Genomic DNA, 22,515 nt, shown 5'->3' with positions numbered 1-22,515 from the left:
GTCAATTATCGAATGTAATGGACACTCTTTACTATCATCTCCATACTATACTGCATAGTTGTCCAACCTTTTGGCTTGCCCAGGTCACACTGAGTAAAGAGGAATTGTTCTGAGCCACATAAACATGGGCTGCACCAAAAGTAATGCCTCCTATTTGCTTTCATTGAAACTACAATAAATGCAATGAGCACGGTAACTCTCTTTGATAAAACTCACCTACAAAACATTGTTTTTCAATATAGTCACCATCAGCTATGCATTTTTTCCAGGGATGAACGAGAGCCTGTATGACGTGCTTGTCAAAACCTGCACCAGCAGAGGTGATGAATGGCCACTGTTGCCACCTCTGAAATGCACCACCCACCACCTCACTATGGTGGCATCTACTGTTTGGTCTCCAGAAACTCAGCAAGCATCAGTGAATGTCAGTGGGTGCAATTTCTACTGCATGGACGTATTCCTCTTCACATCTTTGCTTCATCTGCTCTTCTAAGACAGACACCATTTTGGCAGACTGCTCCTCTGCTGCCATCTGTCACACAGCAATAAATGTAATGGAATTTCGCCAGAAAGGTTCAACCTCTATTGCCATGCCACCAACATCCATCTCTGACATTGTGCATCAGTAAAATAGAAGGCACTACTTTCAGAGCCACCCTCGTATATAACTAACATAAGTTATTTTAACTGTTTGTGTTTTAATTAAAGCATTTTTAAAAAAAAACAACAAAAGCATAAAACTAGTGGGATACTTGACCTTTTTTTGGTGAATCTAACATGCCAGTCTGGTTTGATGGCAATTGTTGCTGTTCTTAGGTATTTAAACTTTGCAAGAGATTTTTGTTGAAATTCTACTATACCTGTCCATCATTCTTCAAAACAGTTGTTCACAGATATAGATACTGGGAGAATGTGATAACACGAATAAGGCATGACAGTGAAGTGAGGGCTGTTTTTCTGTGTTAAGAGAGGTCTTATGAAGTCTGGTAAACAGACATGATCAAATTTCTCCTTCAGTTGAACATCTGATTGCAACTTTATAGATTCCATTTGAAAATTCATAAGTAATTTATTTACATCAACTGAAAACAGAATTATTTTTTTCCAGAAACCTTGAAACCTATCCTCAGATTCCTTTATCAGAATGGAAAGCAGGGCTGCGTGTTTTTTTGCTGTTCACAGGACCGTGTGTAGCCAATGTATCAAAACACACACAGTCACTGGCCATAACTTAAGTTAGCACCACACTGAGCCCTCCCTGTGTCCTGGTTTCAACACAGACAGCATTAATAGCAAATTAATATGCAAACATAAACTGTCTGTAATTAATATAAACATCCTCTAAAAGATGCAGGTGCTTATATCATAGGGACTACTTCAACAAACTAAGTAAGCATCCTAAGGATATCCTAAGTAAAACATTCCTGAAGAAGTTGTTAACTAAATTCTATTGCTTATACTCTAGGAAGTTTACAGACACAGAAGTACAATCAGCTTTATTACAATGTATTTTTGATCACACTACTCATCAGTTCTAGTGGAGCTCTATATAATGAGCACTAGTGACCTTCCTGCATGAATCATCACAGGTGAAGATATTTAAACAGATCTCAGTTGAAGCCAAGTGATTTATGGTACAATTACAATGGCAGCACTAACAGGTTATAGAAAGTACACAGGATCATCTACTGTATACATGGAAAAAATCCACACAGGTATCTAGGTGAATTCAAACATCTACGGGACGAAGACTCTGGAGGAATAACAAACATACTACCAAATTCACAGATGTAGAAAAGCTGTAGGGTTTTTAACAAATTACCTACCAGTGTGATATCTCGGGAAGCAGCAGCTGCACTCATGTGTAAGCTAGGTTGCCTGACAGAACTACTGCAGTCCAATGCCCGAGCGAATGTGCCAACCGCGCTGCAACAGAGAAAGAGTAGACAGCAAATGCATAACGATTTTGAAGATCTATACTTCTTTTTTTAATGGCTAGGTTATGCAATATCACAAAGGTGTAATTCTAAAATAAAAAAGCATATACTATAAGATTTCAGATCTTTGATAGTTTTATAAAATTTTATACCCAATACTGCAATTTTGACCTTCTTCCCCAAAAACAACATCCTACACTTAAGAACAACTTGTTTGAAACCATCTAGAAATGAAAAAATACTAATTTTCATGTAACTTATTTATTTGGAAGCCAAAGACTTATGTTATCTTTTGCAACTGTGACAACTTCTTTAAAATCAGAAAGTCAAACCACTGAATAATATAATTTAACAAAGCAACTCATCATCATATTCCTGTGAGGAAATAACATTTTATTCACTTTAGTAATGCATCTCAGCTGTTTCTATTAGTAAACGAAGCACATTACCACCTCCAAAGTCATACTTTTGCCACAGTTGTAAAGTAATAATGAACAAGCAGATCCTTCAGCCTAATTAGAGCAAACCAGTATTACTGAAATGAGAGAAGTTTTTCCCCCAAAATTTTACCTTTCTGTGGCATAGAGATGGAGAACTAGCATAATAGCGTGTCTGAACTGCACACTTTTCTTAAGAGCACATCCATCACATATTATGCACAGTGATAGAAAAGATCTATAAAATAATTTGACTGGGCTCAGCCCATCACAGAAGTAAGCAAAGATGCAATGACAGGTGAAAAAGGTAGTTAATAAAACAAATCACTCCTGTTCTCTTACAGTTGAAAAAACACTGTTAAAGTGCATTGTGGCACTGTGATATTTGAAAAAATGATTTGCTCCAAAGATAACACAATGCAAATATCTCTAAAGTGGAAGATCTAATTATAGTATCTATCGTTTTTAATATAGTGGAAACCTCTGGACTAAAGACTGGAGCTTCTTTCAGTAATTATATCCCTCACAGAGTAATGCGAAATTACATAAGTGAGGTAAGTCAACTTCAACAGACATCAAACTGTCAGACTATTGCACACTACAAACATAATAGTCAGTGACAATACAATAAGCATCAAGAGTTTTACTCACTGTGAATTATTAGATAGTGGAGAAACCTGTAACAACATCTGTTACTGAAATATTACCCTCAAACTCAAAACATTTAGTATTGAACACATTTCACTACACTGCCAAAATCATTTAAGACACAATTAAGTTTAAACAGCAGTGATCCACATGCTCCAGACATTAACTGCTCAAATTTCTAAAGGCTGTGGAGTTAATAAGCAATATTCAAACACTGCTCTGTAATCTTTACTCCTTCTTTACAGTGATAAGACAATGGTGTGTAGATGTCACATAAATTGGTTTTTTTTAATTGCTTGGCTATATTTAAATTAGTATCTGTCCACAGATCAGTTGCAAGAATCTTCTGGGAACATTCATCCTGATAGTCAGTCATCCCCTTTAAACATGCTGGCCTTGGTAAGCATAGTAGCTAACAACCTTTGCTGTGATCCTTCTGTTGCTACTGCTCAAATCACTAAGGCAGCATGTGGCATGACTGTATTTCCCTTCTGCTGCTACCTATTAGCTTATTATTTTCTCCTCCACCCCCCATAATTAACACTATTTTATCAGACCCTTTTTCTAAAATAAAATAGGAACATGTTATGAAAATCACAAAGTTGGTTTTTATCACATCAAACTGCTTACAAAATTTCCAGGCTGACTTCAGGGTAGAAGCACATAAGGATGACACTGCCCTAGAAACTTCTGAAAGACTGAGTTTCTCAAACAACCCCCAAAAAAAAAGTGAATAAATCCTAGAACATTTGGCTGTTAAATACTTACCTAGTCTCACAACTTCACTAATATTAATTTAATTCTAATATGCTGTGCTTCATATAAAACTAGCCATGTAGCCAAAATGTAATCTTAAGTATTTACTTTAAAAATAGTCAAATAAACCTGGCTATAGTTGTTGGTTGTTTTTTTTTTTCCCCCTGCTGAAAACACAGACATAACAAGTATATTGATATAAAGTTCGCACATTTCCTTCATGGCTTTTTCTTGCATGACTTTTTACTAATACTACCATACGACAGTGATTTAAAAACATTAATAAAAAAAATCTTCATCAGTGCTCATTTCCCAATGACACACTAGCATATGTACCTGCTAGCAAAATGAATTTCACTGTTCAATCAAAGCAGCCTAAGCCACCAAACTCTAACTATTCTTATTTATTTATTTATTTATTTTCATCTTTAAGTGTATCCTTTAATGTAAGATAACTAAAAATGTTCTTGGTAATGTTAAGCCTGGAGAAAAGGCGGCTCAGAGAGGATTTTACTGAGGTCAACGTCAGTAACCTCAGATGGAGCCAGATTTTTCTCAGCAGTACCCGAGGTAAGAGGAAAATGCAACAAGCAGATAAAGAAACACCAAAAAATTCACTTAAACACATGGAAAAAAGTTTTTTTTTTGTTAGATTAATCACCAGCATCACAAACTAGGAGATATTTAGTCCACAAGACCAGATTAAAGTTAGCCTAAAATTAAAACTGCACAAGAAGTGTATTTAATAGTGTGGATGGTAAGTCACAAGCACCAAACATTTCATTCTACAAACCAGCTTCTACTGGACTGAGCTATCTGCTGATGTAGACACATCTATAATCTAAGTGGCTGCTACAGCTTCTCAGACTTTGTACTTTGAAACTAGTAGACAAAGAATTCTTGCCATATGACAGCATAATAATTGGTTATTATATATTCTCTTATTTGATTGGAACATAAAAAGGTGCTGGAACTGCCTTTGCCAGAGTATAATTGAAACTGTGTTATCAAAACAAACAAACAAACAAAAAAAACCAGAGTACATCAGCATAAGGGCCTCAAATTCTACTAGCAGGTACTTTTGCTACTTTAAGTAAGACCCCTTCTTCAAATCACGTTTCAGTAGCAGCAGCATTATACTTTCAAGATTTTCAAATCCACAAAAATCAAGCAAGACTCCTTAGAGAACCCAAGGTTAAGGGCCTTTCCTGACTAGTACTCTTAAACTTCACAAAAACTCTACAAATTCTTCTGACACAAGAATGGGATGAAGTTCAACAAAAGGAAGTGCTGGGTCCTGCGCTTTGGCCACAATAACCCCAGGCAGTGCTAAAGCTTGAGGCAGAATGCCTGGAAGACTGTATGGAAGAAACGGACCTGGTGGTATTGGTTGACACTCAGCTGAACGTGAGCCAGCAGTGTGCCCAGGTGGCCAAAATGGCCAATGGCATCCTGGCTTGTATCAGAAATAGCACTGCCAATGGAAGCAGGAAGGTGATTGTCCCCCTGCACTCAGCTCTGGCGATTTTCTAAAGTCTGTCAAAACTCTGTAAAGTGGAAAAACTATTTTAAAAGATATTCATGAATTCCAAGGGCTTTGATGCTCCTTAAGTTTGTTTGCATAATCAGATGTCAATTTATAAAATTGAACTGACCAATTTTATTCCACTAGTAAAAAGTATCACTTCAAAACTTTAATTGACACATTCATCTGAAATAATTGCACTGCATACATTTGTCAGTGTATATGCTAATCTGGCAAGTTTTGAATCCATTTCATTTGTTTACACCGTCTTTATTTCTTCTTCAAATTACACTATGAAGTTCAAAACACTAGTACAAGACAAATATTAGCTCTGAAGGCCTATTTCAAATTACTCTGATGGGAAAACAGAATGTTTACATTTGACAAATGTCTACATTTAAATATCAAAATCTACTACAGTCTGAAATACAGGCAGTCTAGCACAACTCGCTCTATTTTTCTCTCTTTTCTGTACTGGTAAACTCAATTAATATTCAGAAGTTTATGGCCTGATTTTCTCTTTTAGCTAACTGTGGGAAACAGAAGGGCTCACAATATGTTGAACAAGTTGAGTAACATGATAAAGGGGAATAAATAATCAGTACAAAAGGAAAAGGATTTTTTTTATTAGAGGATTTTAATCTTACCGTGCTACAACTAAAAACTGGTCAATCTGACGGTCTGTAAGGGGGCTATCTGGATCCCATATTTTTACTTCCAGCTTTGCCTGTTCTCTGTCATCTAATTCTCCTGTCAAAAGGTAGATGGGACAAAACACTTATTACTCACAATGTTTTTCTGTGTAGTTCTTGAACTAGTTTTAAAAGACATTGTACATTTATATATACACACATCTGGAGTACTTAATAATCAGCAGTTATTCATCTAAATTCCATACTGAATCATTAGTAAAATATCTTTAACATCGGTATTTTAATTTGTTTTAAGGAGGCATTCTTAAAAGTTGCATTATCAAAGAACTTTAATAATATGTACTGAGCTTAAAACCAAAATGTAAATAACCAGTGGGGAATTTAAATTGCTTCTCAACTATATGAAAGTTGGTTTCACTTAAGTCACATGAAAATTAATTTTACACTTAACCAGCTACAGCAATTAAAAATCTAATTTGTATTCCGAATACAACTCCAAAACAGAAATCATTACGAAACAATACTACCTACTACATTTAATTATTTTTTCATCTCTTTCTTCTCAGCCATTACATTGTCTGCATTATTAACATTAATCGTACTATTAAAATTGCAGTGTATGTTGACTACTTAAACCCACTTACAAAATAACAAGTCTACAGCACAATAAAGTTACCATATACTAAATAATCATTTTCTAAGCCCAGTTGTCTAAACAGAGCAATCTGCATATGCACACATGGCTGAAACAACAATGGAGTTTTCAGAAATTTAATTTGTACTATTTTCATGACTAAAAAAGCACTACTCTTCCAAGCAATAGCGTAAAAACACTAAAATGATTCACATTCACATTGTAGCCTAAATCTTTCTTCGTTACTATACCAATAGCTTCTACTGGAAAATGAGAAACTCAAAACAAGTTGATTAAATAAGCAACACACAATCTACTAGTATAAGAATATCTTCCTATGCAACATTGCCAACACAGCTGGAACCACAACAAATGACAAGAGCAAATCATCATTCACCTCTGGTATTTTAGAATATGAGCATGTTCTTCCTTCAGTGAAGATGTGAAGAACTCGGGTGTTCAGGTCGTCTCTAACACTTCTCTCTGGATTCTGTGAGATACTGTAAAACCCACCTTCTCCCTCAAAAAGTTAACCTGTGTACGTATTTCTCATCTCTCTGAGCACAGAGAAAATAACTTTAGTCTCTGTTATTTCTCATGAATTAATAGAAATTGGTAGTCTATGTTGGTAGTCTATCTGTCATATATATAATATCACTAAGACGTGAAAAAGACTGTACACTTAGGAGTCTATATTCCATCCAAACATAAGCATGCACAAGTTAGAATTGCATCATGCTGTTCAGCTAATGTTTCAGGAACACTCTTAAAAAAACTAAAAAAATTTAACTTTTTCTGATGCGCAGGCAATATTCTTCTGTTCTTTGTTCTTCTTTGCTTCTGTTTAAGCTAATTCAAATACAGAACTGGAGACAAGATTTCTAACACTCTTGGGTAGGATTTTTTGTCTATAAACTTATTCAATGGACTACACACTTGTCAATACATTCACTTATTCCATCTGTGGCAGACACATTGTGGGTGATGTTCATTTTATAAATAACCTCAAAGCACTTCATTTCAATCTGTTAATATAGTTTTTAACTACCCTTCCTATTACTTAACCGTTTCAGGACATTATATCCTAGGGATCTCAACTATAGGAGTCAATATCCAATACTTGGAAAAGCCATGGTTCACAAGAAAAAAAACTTCATACAAACATAACACAGATATTCAACCAAAAAAGATGCCACATTCCTGAATGAAGTTTGCAAAAAGATATTTAAAACTGACTAGCAGATGACCTACCGTGAGATAATTAAAAATTTTTAATATAAGATCTTGTTTTATGATAAAAGTAAACCTGAAATACTGCCTAACAATAGTTTTCAATGGCAGAAAAGATAGATAGGATAAAAGCAATAGAGTCTATACCAAAAGAACCCATATGACATACAATGTAACTGTTGCAGTGACATACAATATTTCAAATATGGTAGACAGGAAGGTACCAAAAATATAATGTGGACTACGCCAAAATGCAGTTACGAGTTATGCTTTCCTCCTAATTTTATTGCCAAAATGGCAAGTATTGTCGCATTGGTAGGAAGAATATAAGTCCAAATAGTTTTAAATTGCAGTCAAGCAGCACAACTGAAATATTTTCTTCGGGAACAAAATTTTCATACATGTCCTGAATGAATAAGTTTAAAAAGATCCCATAGAATAAACCAGTCTTCTTTTCAGAGGCATTCTCTCGAAGTCACAGAACTGCAAGGGTCACAAGGGACCTCTGGAGATTACCTGATCCAACTACCCTGCTAAAGCAGGTACCCAACAGTAGATTACACATTAAAGCATCCAGATGGGTCTTGAATATCTCCAGAGAAGAAGAATCCATAATCTCCCTCAGCAGCCTGTTTCAGTGCTCTGTAACCCTCAAAGAAGTTTCTCCTCATGGTCATATGGAACTTCCTGTGTTGCACTTTTTGCCTGCTGCCCCTTGTTCTACTGCTGCTCACCACCAAAAAGAATCAGCCCCATCAATTCAGCACTCACAGTTTACCTATTTATAAACAGTGATGAGATCCCATCAGCCTTTTCCTCTCCAAACTGAGCAGACCCAAGTTACTCAGCTTTTCCCTGTATGGGAGATACTCCAGACCCTTAATCATCTTTGTGGCCCTCCACTGGACTCTCTCTAGAAGATACTTGTCTTTCTTGAACTGAGGAGCTCGGAACTGGACATGGTACTCCAAATGTGGCCTCACCAGCAGAGAGCATAGCACCTTCCTCAACCTGCTTAGCCATGCTCTTCGTAATGCATCCCAGAAAAGAATGGATCTCAGTGAATTCCTACCCTTTATTATTCAGCTTTATATCAGTGAAATGGGTACAATACTTCTTAGCTATACTGCAAGGATATGGAAGATAGCTAACATATCTTACTCTCCTTTAGTTCAGCACAGTATGAAACACAATAAAATTTCCATTACTGAAATACAGGACCAGATTTAAGAGATACAGCTTTTAGCAGATTCCTGTCAGTACTGCTGGGAAGTATATTAGCCGCAGGTAATCCTACATCGTTTTGAATACAGTTTCACACGCAATGTAAAGCTTCAAAAACAAATAATCACTGAAAATGAGTTTTCAATTCAGGAGCCACCTTCAGCCATTCTGAATCTGACACTTAGCCTGTTGGCAAACAATTTCTCTAACTCACAGAAGAGAAAAAGTGTATCACGTTGATTTTTTTTTTTTGTGGTGTTTACCAATGAACAAAGTTCAGATATCAAAATTCCTTGTATAAAGTAAAATCTAAACTTCCTTCTCCAATAGAACTTCCTTAGTTCCCCTCTTAAGCAACCAGCACATTTCTCCTGTATATATATAATGAATAGACAGAGCTCTATTATCACAAGACATCACAAATTTTTTTGTGAACAACCGACAGAAGGATGGAGGGGTGAAGAAGTAGGCTACAAAATTCTCACGTAACTGACACTGGGAAAAGGAGCTTTACATTAAGGATAGCAGGATGACACCTTTCATACTGTTATACAAACTATATTTACTGACACTTCATGAATTCAATTTTACATATACCGAGTTCATTGGAAACAGCTAGATGACTTGATCAAGTTAACCAATGGAAATCATAATCTTTCTCATAAAAGCTCTGCAGACAATTATTACTCTCATTCAACGTTCTAAATGATTTCTGATTCTCGCTAGTATTGGCAATCAAAAATCAACCAGAAAAAGATTCAAAACTTAAACTCAGTATACATGCAGCTAACTTCTCTGATTAAAGTAACATGGGAAAGTTTAGGTTATTTTGATAGTATAAAAGCAAAAGAAAAACTACCTGCTTATTCTTCAATTAGAAAACAATTTTTCCCCTGACCTCATTAACTTGTCTGATAGTAGTACATCCAAGATTGCAATTAAGTCTTTCAGATATGTTCTGTAATTTATATAAAAGGTTTTCTAAAACTTAATACATTAACATAACACACATAAAAATACTAGCAGTGAAAAACAATCTACATAAAGATTACATGCACAGAGACCTCGAAGGACAGTTATCAGGTGATAGAAGCAGATTATTGGTCTACAGCAGGCAATTTAAAACAGGTGCTGGGCATTTAAGTCAATAAACCACATATACTCCAATTGCCTCCTATCCTCTGAAGCTCTAGTCTATAAAAATTTTCAGTCATTCGTCATTGAGAAATCCTTTCCAAATTAAACTTCCAACTCCATAGGCTTTAGTGCTCTCACAGTGCTTTTTCGTGCAGTGCTTTAAATTAGATGCTGGTGAACAAAAGACGAGACCTCACAAAGCACTCAGAAGAAGTTTATTTCTAGAAATCTAGATTTTGATGAATTAAACAGAAAGAAATACTACTGGACTCAAAACAAATTCAGCTGTTCCCAAGCAGTAATGTCTAACTTCTCCATAATGCTGCATCAAGAATGGCTGGAATGTCTGTTCAGGGATGGAAGAAACTAATAATGTTGCCACTTTTGCAAAGCCCTGCAGATCAGTATTCAAAAAGGAACTTCCATAGGTCTGGGAAAATAGAGGTGTAACATCCTCAAAACAGACCATTCACTTTATAGTCTTTACATTAAAGCCACATTTTAAAAAAAAGTCCTTTCATTTTAACTTTTTATGGCAGTTCTAAATGCCATGACACATTCAAATACTGCATAAAATCAGAAGGCCACTTCTGGTTCAAAGGCAAAGGCAGTTATTCTACAGATACCTGAAATTCACCTTTATTTTGGAGCTGTCTCCTTGAACTCCTTTGATATCTATGAATAAGCCTCAACAGCGTGACTTGCACCAAGATTCGTGCTCACTTGCTCCCATTTCAGTTGATGCTTTGCTCAACTTAGTGTAGTGGTCTAACACTAGTAACTACAACAATTTTTCCTCAATTCCTGTAGTAAGAATAAATGAGGTCATGGAGTTTCAGGAAAACATGGTGAAAAATGACACTATGTACAAGCAAAAACATTACCATTCTATATAGAAGCATTAACAATATTTTAAATACTTGTTTTGGGAAGAGTGATACCATAGCACACAAACACTGTGTTCTTTCAAGAGAAAGAAAATACCACACCACTGAATCATAATAAAATCTGTAGTCCTACAATTTTATTTCTTTTCAGATAAACTATGTTATGAGTATGTGCAATATTTGGTTACAGTATGCTAAGCATAAAATAGTCCTATTTATTTGGTTTAAATTTATGCAAACATGTAATTCAGATAAGAACTTTTACTTTTTCTTTAGGATGAAATATATTTTGAATAATTCAAGTGTAAAACATTTCATCTGCATCTGACATTTGTTTTTTATCTCCTACAGAATAAACTTGAAAGAAAAATCATACTTTTAAAAATGGTTACCTTAAAATGGTAAAGGACACAAAACCTGAACATGCAATAAGCCCATTTATACAAATTTACTGAGGTAGAAAAATACTGCAAAGTCAATTAAACCCTAAGACGTTGTGACTCGAAAGGCAATTTGTGAGTGCTCACTGCAAGGCATTACTTTGGATAATAAGCACATACAGGGCATACTATACATAAGTGTATCTTTATAAGGCCAACTACAACACCGAACTCATTTGATATTTGAACAGCCTCAGAGAAGTCTCTATAGCCTTAATAAAGACATCTTTCCACCAGCAATCATGTACAGTCTTCCATATCAATGACATGGTACAGATCATTCATCATGGGCTGAAACCAGTATGCCAAAGATAGCAATCTGACCACTCCCTTCAAGTTGTTGAAAAACAAGATGCTCATAAAAAAAACATATGAAAAGAATGGCAACAGATGTGCATCTCCTTAAGCTGGAAATTATAGCTCTCTCGTTATGAATGCTAAAAAAACTCTGACTTATCCAAGTATAAAACAAAATTGAGAACAATAGTCTTGCTTTTAGGGGGGGGGAAGCCCTCAAACTGTTGCATTTTTTATGAAATGTAATTTCTCTGTTTACATGCGTTTTGTTTGTTCAGTTTATAGTTAAACTGATTAAGAGTCTATAAACATGCATTTAATTGTCCAGCACATAAATCACACAGCTGCCAAGAAAGAGACTGGCAAGAAAAATGTAAATGGTATTATAACCCTTTAAAAGTTTGACATAATGAATATTGTGAAACAGTATTTTACTGCTTTAGATGACCATGCAGTTGACACTTACAGAAACATTACTTCTCTTAGTTTAATAAGAAGAAAAAAATATCTACAAATCATATAAGAGATCACCATATTTCAACTTGCTAATGATCAAGAAACAGCCCCTTCTGAAGAAGATATCACAAAAACTTCCGATGTTAAGTCTAAAGCACAACCAAGAGAAACTTCATTTGAGAAGAAAGTATAACTGAAAACACCTAAGAAGAAACTTCATTTTGGTTTATTTATTGCCTCTGCCAAGATTCATCACATCTACTCTTAAATGTCCTCTAATCTACTCAGGTTACCATCTTCAGTTGAAATGAATCACATCTCTGCATTATTTTCTCTGCTTTGATCATAAAAGCTATCCTACTGAGTTAGCAGAACTGTACCTTTTATGTTTGGCATTCTATTGCAGATTCCACAAGCAGGAACTCCTGAATCTGACTGTGGCATTCTTTATCTCACATATCTTCTGATAAAATTGCTTACTTCATTAAAATAGGAAGTTGTCATCATCTGTTTGAACCAGTGACCGAAGATCTCCCTGCTTCTGACCTACTCTCACTAAGACAAGCACAGAAAGTTCAGAGGCTACTTCCCTCTACAAACTACTTCTGGCTGATGATTTTGGGTTGAATCTCAAGAAACACCTCGTGTTTTCCAAGAGAAAAATCCAAATTTTTATAGGTTGTTGCTTGCTCTATTACCTGAATCACTCACACACTTGGCACATGAAAAGCTTTTTAGTGTATATACCAATTGCATAATCAATGTGTATGGAAGATTTTTAAAGTATTAATGCTGTTATTTTCATATTAGTGTTTGAACTTGCTAATCTTTGGGTGTTATTTATATTTCTAGGCTGAGATTTGCTAAATGCTTCAGGTGCTGTTTCAAGGCTTAATAGAAAAGTCATGCGATATTAAGCACGCTACTAATAGCAATGACTGAGTAGTTAATATCTTAGTACATGTTCAGGTTCATTTTAAAAAAAGCAAAACAAAACAAGTCTAAACATATCACAAAGCAGAGTAAAACAGACCTCTGTATACAAAACAGAGCTAAAAAAATATCTGTCAAAGTCAACAGCAATTTGAACATATTCAGAACTCTTCATAAAAGACTGTTTTTTAACCAAATAATAGTAATGATTATGAACCCACAGCAAATTAGTTAATTTAACTCATCCTGAAAGCCTTCAGAATTCAGTCAACCAGTTAAATCACATTGATGCTTTCTGGTTTCTTCATTAAGCATATTAAGATTGTCAGTTTCTTAATCCACTGATAAATATTCTTCTTGAGCATAGAAACATCTACGTAAATGTTCATTTTTTTTTGTGAAAGGCATATCTGATAGCAAGAATAGCAATGTATCATATTCTAGCCATCGCCTCATTCTTAAGTCTGTGCTCTTTATAAAGAAACCTAGAGTAGTCCCTCCTACAATTTATTTTTCTTATGTTATAAAATAAATAATATTAAACATGAGCTACTAAACTGTATTTAACTTCCTGTTTGCCAAAAATTAATTCCTGTTTTATATAGTTTATTAAATAATTTTTGTAGGAATAATTCCTGCTTAGTACAAGAGACAAGTACAGCATGCAAAAAAACCCATCCCTAATAGAGAACATTCCATTTAAATTTACAAGTCTATGCACATGGGACATTCAGAATTCTTTTGACTTAAAGTACTGTTGCAAAATCATTTTTTTAGTCAAAGAATTTATACCAATGTCCTTAAAAATAATAGGTATGCCTAGATATTTCTCAGTGATCATCATAGAACACACATTTCACTGAAAAAAATTTAAAATTCACTAAAGAAACATGCTATAATTGAAAACACAGACAACTGCTCATGCATCAACGTCCAAACTCTTAATAAATATTGTACTTAAAATTCTGTTTTAAGGAAACAAAATTCCTATGTAGGAAAAGACTAAGGCACATGTATTTGTTGTTCTAAACTTAAAAAAAGAACCTTTTTTCTTTTTTATATAATATGCTAAGGGTCAAAGCCTTTGTTTGAGTACTGCTAAAGAACAGAATTATTTGATGTAAGATAATATTGTCAAGTATATGATCAAAATGGCACGTGCTATATAAGCAGAGTCAGATGAAGAGAAAGAATATTCTTTTCACTAATTCTGTGACCACGTTGTTATTCTACAGAATGGGCTGAAACTCAATGTTTTCTTTCCATACGGCCTGCAAGAACGATCTAAATGGACAGTACAATTACATTAAAAAACAAACAAACAAACATAGAATGTGTAAATCATTAAAGTATTTTCAACAGCTATTCAAGCAGCATTCCTTGTATCTTCATAATACTTGATAACATTCACAGATATTGAAAAACAATTTTCTGAGACCTACTGCTTTGTTTTCTCTGCTTTAATATCAACCAGTTTAATTCAGAATGCAAACATAAATTTAAAAATATCCTTATCACACAGTATAAACTGTACAAAGAGCAAATATTTACCTTCTGCAAGCATGTCAGGCACATCTGCTTGATATCTAGGCCCCACTCTGATTTCTCCTTTGTCTGCTAAAAGCGTTTTCAGCGATGGATCATACACCAATGAATAAAAAAAAGTATCCTAAAAAAGAAGATACATGTGCAATAGCGTAATGAACTTCAGTATTAGCTTTGTAGATCTACCTCACCTTCTATGTGAAAATAATTAAAGTAATTCCACCCCCCCCCCTCCCCACAAGCTTTTGTGAACTACAGGGTTGGTAGACGTATAAAGATTTTGAAAGATTAATCATTTTAAAGAATGCCGATGTTTCACATGAATACTTTTACATGGTTAATCAAAGCCTTTCTCATTGCCGGAAGTTATTTCTAAAGAGAGCAATGTTGAAAGAATCAATACTCATAAAACATACCAACAGATTAAAAAAACCTGTCAACCAACTGCCAAATCTAATGTTTCTTTTCCTAAATATTTTACTATACTGACTTTTCATAAATTAATCTTGAACAACACAAAACTAGCAGTGCACGAAAAGGGCTTACACAAAAACAATACTGACATATCTTGTACATTCATCTGCAGTAAAAGCTAAGTGTTGTCCTCAGAAGCATGCTACAGATTATCAGTGGTTTTGATGTAGAAATATGAAAATAAAGAAAAGCCAATTCCAACCAAAAAAAACCCACCATCTACTTTATAGTATATTAAGACATTCCAAAGGAAAAGACATTTATTTTTAAAGTTATTTTGCATTACAAAACTAGCTTAAAGGCTTATCTTTCAAATTCATGGATAATTTTTTTTTCTTTCTATTACAGCTAAACATCTTAATTTTCTTCTGCAGGAAAGGAAAAGAGACATTTTGTATTAAACAGTTCAGAGTAATAAAAATTAAACCCCTATGCTACGCTACCCTCTGGAAGAGCATCCCTCTTTCATTCCATTAACTCAACAATAAAATATTTTGACTATGGAAGATCTGTCTAGAACATTTCAAGAGAAAAATAACTACATAACAACAGAAAAATCTTGCATTGTGAATTTCCCTGTAAGTATCCACCCACTACATAAAAAAGTCCACATTCTTAGTTTGTGAGATACCATATGAATTACTTTGAGTTATTTTCAAAGAAAGTTCAAGTGTGTAATTCCAGCTTTTGTTCCAAAGCTCTTTCAAGATCAGTGGTCCCAACGTAACAATTTTCTAAAATATTCAATAAGGCATTTTTAATCTACCATTTGCCCATATACGGAAAACACAGACATAAAGCAAATAAACGAACAGAAAAGAACAAACATAAAACCATTCCCAATATTTATAAAAGGAGAAATCACAAACACTACCTCTTTCTCCAGATACGACAACACTGATTCTGTCTCATTCAGAAGTGCAACACTGCATTTTCCCCTGAAAAACATAAGGAAGAATGTTACTTTTGTAGAGCTGAATTATTTGTTGTCAAAAAAAACAAACAAAAAAACCCTATAAATTTATTTTTAACTTAATTTTATTTTAAAGAAACACAAATAGATACAGATGAAAAACATTAAGTGTGCTGAATCACCTTGCTGGAATAGGCTTTTTTTTTTAAATGCAATTATTTCTTTGTAACAGCATATTACTCCTTGCCTTTCAGGCACCTAACTCTAACTCAACTTCTAACAATTTAGGCAGTATATACCATGAGCTTCTAGTTATCTTATACATACAGCAGGACCTCCTCCACAAATCTATTCTCCTATCTGTAACAGATTAGCACACACACATTAGAAAAGACATAATTTATTTCAGAGACCTCTGGGATTTAAAGATAACATTCAAAGATATCATGGCAAAAATCTCTCCTTTATTTCAGAGAACGTTTTCTGTTAAACTCAACTGTAAATATTACATGCCAACTGTTAACTGTCATTAAGAAGAAAAAAAATCTATGAATAAAAAAACCACCAAAAACAAAGCTAATGTCTCTTTCATTACTGTTGGATATCAACAGAAATAGAGTTAAAACATCCACTACATCTGCAATATACAAACTACTGAATTTCTCTCAATCTCAGTATTTGTCAAGAGAATCACAACTCCAAAGGGAAAGGTTGGAAAGATGAGATTGAAAAACCTGAGCACAACATGCAACAGCAAGTGAGAAGATTCCTGTAGTGCAGAATGAAGAAAACATGTCTATAATCAATTATATCTTTGAAGAGTTTGTTGAAGCTTTTGACCTTGATAATTCCACAACATTAATGTCTAAAGATTAACTATATGCTAGACTATGAAGACAGTTCATCAACCCATCAACCTTAACTGATTTTCTTTTTTTGCGGGGGGGTGGGGGTTGGGTTTTTTTGTTTGGTTGTTTTTTTTTTAGAGTGTTAAAGGGTAAGTACTTCACCCTTCCAGTTTACTTCTTTTCTGTACACCTCTAGTACTCCCCTTTCCACTCTAGTCTACCCTTACTTAACTCAAATTATGGCAAAGTCTTTCCTTCACTATCACTGTGGCTGAAAGGGCAGAGTATCAACTGACCTTTTATTTTTCTGCTGTAAGTAAAGCTTCATTTTATTTCATTAAGAGAGAAGATTAATTTCCACAGCACATCTCCCAGCTGAGTGAATTTCTATTTGAAATATTAGATTAGAAATATTAGATTTCTTAGTACAGCATTATGACCACCTAATTGCTGGAATCGTTCCAAATATTTTGTGTATCTACAATTTTTCAGATGCATGGATTACAGTCCCAAGAAAAGAGAATACTAGACTGACTGCTAAAATGGACAAAATAAAAAGCACTTGGAAATAGGTAAAGCAATCTAACTGTATGGAACAAAGCATCTGTATTATAGTTACCAACTTCCATGATCTACAAACATGAAATTTTTACTATAAATTTATAGAATCAAAAGGCATAAAATCCTATCATTTCTATATCTGTCCTCTCTCTCCCCTCCCCCCCATGCCCTAACCAGAAGATCCTCTCAGCCTACTATAAATTTGGTTGAACCAATGCATTTAGCTCTGCATCTTGTCAAACATCTGCTAGTCATGTGTACTTAAGAAAAAACTCACCACAAACTTAAGGTGACACATCCCTAAATATTCTTTAACCAACAACGTACTCTTCACTTCTTCTGCCAATACTAATAATCAAAATGCCCTATGTGAAACTTAAAGTGTCTTAAACCACACTGCAACAAAACTTAGAGAGACAGGCCTCCTGCCTGAAGTGTGTAACAAAAAGTAAGTAATCTCAATACAATACATTATTCCAACTTCAACCTCTGGTTGAGGGTACAAGGAGCAAAATCCATCGTTGCTGTAAGAGAAGAGCAAGTCCAAGATCACCTCACTAGACTGAATGTGTACAAGTGTATAGGATCTGACAATGTGCACCCCAGGATCCTAAAGGAATTGGCTGATGTGGCTGCCAAGCCACTCTTCATCATATTTGAAACATCATGGCTGTTACAAAAAGTCCTCAGTAACTGAATAATGGGAAACATCACTACCATTCATAAGAAAGGATGGAGTATTGAAACCAGACCTAGGGCCCCCAACACAAAGACAGAGCTGTTGGAGCAGATCCAGCAGAGGGCCCCAAAAATGACTTAAGGTCTGGACTGATTCTCCTGTGAAGAAAGGCAGAGGGTTCTGGGCTTGTTCAGCCTGCAAAAGAGAAAACTCTCAGGATATCTCTCTGCAGCCTTATAGTATTTAAAGCAGCTTATTATCAGGAGGGAGAAAGACTTTTTCACATGCTTTGATAGTGGTAAGGATAAGGGGGTACGGTTTTAAGCTAAAAGAAGGGAGATTTAAATTAGAGGTTATGAGGAAATATTCACTCAGAGGGTGGTGAGGTGCTAGAACAGATTGCCCAGAGAAGTTATGGATGCTCAGAGAAGCTACAATCACCCCCAAGGATGAGGCATCCAAGGTCAGGTCAAATGGGGCCTCAGGCAAGCCAGACTAGAGTCTGATTTACTGGTTGGCAACTCTGAAGGGAAGCTGGAACTAGATGAACTTAAAAGTTCATCACTGCAACCCAAGTCATTCTATGATCTACACAGGCGACAATATTTACTAGTTATGAAACCTTCTGATTATTATTCAATTGTGATTCCAATTTAAGCTATACTCCCCTACAAAGCAAGATCCCTGACTTAACAGTTTTCAATAAAAAAATTACTGGTAAATAGCATCAGAAAGAATAAACGATGTTGCTATTAAATTCCTGGTTTTGACTTTGTAATTTAATCCTAAAAAGGCAAAGTTAAGCTGGTATGAATGTTGAATGGATCTTTTCGATACCTCAACAACGTGCAAGTAACAGCCAACAAAAGATAAGTTAGTGTTTATGTCTTCACTTATAAATCCATTTTGATACAATAAAATTGCTCCTTCAGAATCGCTTCTACTCCCAGGGGTACTTAAATGTACCTAAGTGGATCAAAGGTAAAAAGTTGCTCCATTTAGCTGACAACAATACCAACGTAATTTGTCAGAGTATTAAATCAGAAAACAAAAAAAAGTTACTTAAAGATCTTTCAGTAAAATAAAATAACAAAGCTTACCTGGGTATATGCTCACGGTATTACCAATTTCTACTATATAAACCACTCAGGATTCAATTACTTCACCTGTCCTAGAAAGCACAGCTGTAACTCAGCTTTATCTTTAAGCCATTAACAATGTGAAAGTTTTTTTTGTTTTTTTTTTTAAACACACATTACACTTTCATTCACTGCTACACCTAAGAAGTTTTTGTCCAATTGTAAACTTTTTGCTGTATCTTTCAGCTAATTCCACGAATGTCTGACAATTCCTGGCCATATACACACATCAGCTAAGGGATGCCTAACAATATCATTCTTTTTTCATGCCTGCAATCTACTTCAGTTATTTCACTGAAGCCATTCTGGTAAAACACAGACTGAAATCTGAATCTCAGAAATCTGAGCATATTTCACATTAATACTCTATAATAATTTTTTTTTTTTTTGAAAAAAAAACCAAACACCTCAATGATTTTGCAGAAAATAAATTCTTCATTAGTCCAAACAAAGCACTATGTAGTCCTAAAATCAAAATACTAACAAGTTATAACCAAAAGAGCAAATAAACACAGAGAAAGTAGCGAAGGTTATAAATAAAAAGACATACTAGCCATCATGGTATGCAGCAGACCAAAGAGAGTGAATAAAAAGACACTTCCTTCCTCTTTTTCAGGGAGCTATTATTCTGATCATTTGCACTGCCCATACAATCTCAAGACTTCTTAAAGTAATCAATATTGTAGTTGTATTTTACAAAATTCTTTAACAAAATTAAAAAAAAAAACAAAACACAAAACTGATGAAAACACAGATCTTAAAATCACCAGAAATAATCAAAGTCAACAAAAATTTTTATCATTCAATGTTCTTATTTTGGCCCAGTCCATCCTTTTAAACCAATGGAAACCTCTACAATCACTGCTCTGTCACTCTTGCAGGCTATTTCTTCACCTGTTTTCCCCAGATCAGTAAGACAGCCCATGAGATGTAAGCTTGTTTTAATAATTATTTAATTGGACAGGAAATATATTAGCAAAAATTACAGAAATAAATTAAAAAAGAAATGCAGTATTTAAGCATCTGTTAAGCATCACAAGCCACAGAAGTGGAAAAGGCAGCCTGATGGGTATAGCATTACATCCCACAAATTTCCTGTTGTAATGTAGTTGCATCCTGGGTAATACTAGCACAGAGTATTAACTTCCAGAACTCATAGCTCTGGATTCCCACCAAGTCAATGGAACTTGCTGTGCATCAGTCATGAAGATGCTATTTGAAGAAAAAAGATAATATATGCAGCGGTGACCCCATAGACTTTGAAATTCTGCTACTAACAATTACTCATCGCCTTCCTCAATTTGACATGATAGCTCTGGGTAATTACACATGCAGGTAAACTGTCTCTTGTTGATCTTAATCAAAAAATGCTGGTCTCAGTAGAAATTTGAAATATGAAACTTAGCGACTAGCTAGATAGCAAGAACAAACAGCAAAGAACATTAGGAAATTTTATGCTAATGAGGAAAATCTGATTTGATTTTAACATATGCTGTTGCTTCAGTGACAACTAGAGATTAAACAGAAGATAGAGTTAAAAATGAAGAGGGACTGTAAGGTTTTAAGAAAAACTAGACTACAAGAGCAACCCTTCTCCAAAGACTCAGAAAGGAAAAAGAGTACAGAGAGTAAAGGAAAAAGAGTACAGAGAGTAAAGGATGAGACAGCCACCCTAAACGAACAAGGTGTTTCCTGAACTATCTGAAATAGGAAGGTGTTTTGAGATTTCCAAACAACTACTTTGAGCCCAGTTGTGATCCCTTATAAGAAGGATGAATTGCAATGACAATCACCAAATCACATACTAGGAACAGTAGAGTTTTAAGACCTTCCTCTAATTACATAAGATTGATTCCCTGCTTATAGGAAGCCAAGTATGTTTATATATTTTACTTTTAAATGCAGCTCAAGGGGCACAGAACAATTCTTATAAACACAAGTACATAGCAAAGTTCACGTTATCCACATTGCATAGATATTTACAAGTAGCATAAAAAATTGTTACAGTGAATAAAATCTGTAACAGACTCCCCAGCTAGAGATTTTTTTTTAAATATTCAATCAATATCAAGAAGACAGATGAAATACCTGCACCGCATTGGGCAGAATTTATTCATTTACTGAGCTCTCTCAAAGATGATGGGGGAAGGGGGGGAGAAAAAGTCTCACTTGATAAAGGAACACTAATGGGAATCGTGCTTCCCACAAAATGATACCAACTGCCCAAACAGTACAAGACCACATGTATACTAAAAACCTGCTGCCAAAAATCTTGATTTACCTGTTCAACACACAATTGGTAAAGTGCTACTAAAAACAGAATGTACAGCAAGCTGAGTTACGTATGTTGAAATGAAACAGTAAATGCCTGGCACGTGACCAAATTAATCAATCATTTGTATGGTCCTGAGTTTTTATGCTGAATGTGACTGATAATCTGAAAATTCAGTGTTTCAATGTGAATTCAAACTGAACTGATTTTGAGCACTCCAAATTGATGTCATTTAAAGATTAAGTCTGTCTCGGAATGATTATGCACAATTGACACTGTAATTTGACAAAAAATTGACAAAATTCCACAAAGTAATTTACACATAATGTTCAAATTATTTTTTTCTTATGCTTAACTATTCTTGAATTCCAGCTTTCATATTGCTTATACTACAGTTACTTAATGACAACTTCATAAGAAGAAAAAACCTTCCCAATATGAAAAATTCTCATTTTTAAATAATGAAAATGAAGACTTCTCATTCAGTACCATTTATATAGTTTGTATAAACAAACCATTACATAATTTGCAGAAGAGAGAAAGCATTCAGCAACTCTCTGATAAAAACTTACTGTAACAGTTGTAGAAGATGTTAAGATAAAAATATCTATATCTATGAAAGCATACATGTGGGTGGCTAGCAACCCTGCCCACAGCAGTGGTGTCGGAACTAGATGATCTTTAAAGTCCCTTCCAACCTAACTCATTCTACAATTCTCTGAAATTATAACAAGACCGGATTTACAATAATACCTTCTAACTTAAATCATTGATAGCATTTTGAGTTCTGTTGCTGAGAAGGTATTTCAGCAAGAGAACATATACGGAACAGAAAGAATAATGCCAAGAACACAACCCAGATCATAATATGGAAACATTTTCTTGAACTA

The 22,515-nt window shown here is 34.7% G+C and overlaps 1 protein-coding gene across 1 annotated transcript in view; it reads right to left on the bottom strand.

The window, feature by feature from the left end:
* The window catches only part of MTA3 (metastasis associated 1 family member 3), a 105,447-nt gene that overhangs the window by 60,767 nt on the left and 22,165 nt on the right, over positions 1-22,515 (bottom strand). Inside the window, exons 5-8 of the mRNA XM_065753588.1 lie at positions 16,088-16,151; positions 14,746-14,863; positions 5,951-6,053; positions 1,827-1,926 (exon numbers count right to left, since the gene is read on the bottom strand). Coding sequence (XP_065609660.1) covers positions 1,827-1,926; positions 5,951-6,053; positions 14,746-14,863; positions 16,088-16,151 — 385 coding nt within the window. The remainder of the gene's footprint in view (positions 1-1,826; positions 1,927-5,950; positions 6,054-14,745; positions 14,864-16,087; positions 16,152-22,515) is intronic.

The sequence above is a fragment of the Cyrtonyx montezumae genome, unplaced genomic scaffold, assembly GCF_038088225.1.
Source record: "Cyrtonyx montezumae isolate F1298 unplaced genomic scaffold, pur_monq_1.0 scaffold_0, whole genome shotgun sequence".
NCBI classification, from domain to species: Eukaryota; Metazoa; Chordata; class Aves; order Galliformes; family Odontophoridae; genus Cyrtonyx; species Cyrtonyx montezumae.
The sequence above is the reverse complement of the archived record's forward strand: the minus strand, read 5'-3'. Positions and strand labels throughout refer to the sequence as shown.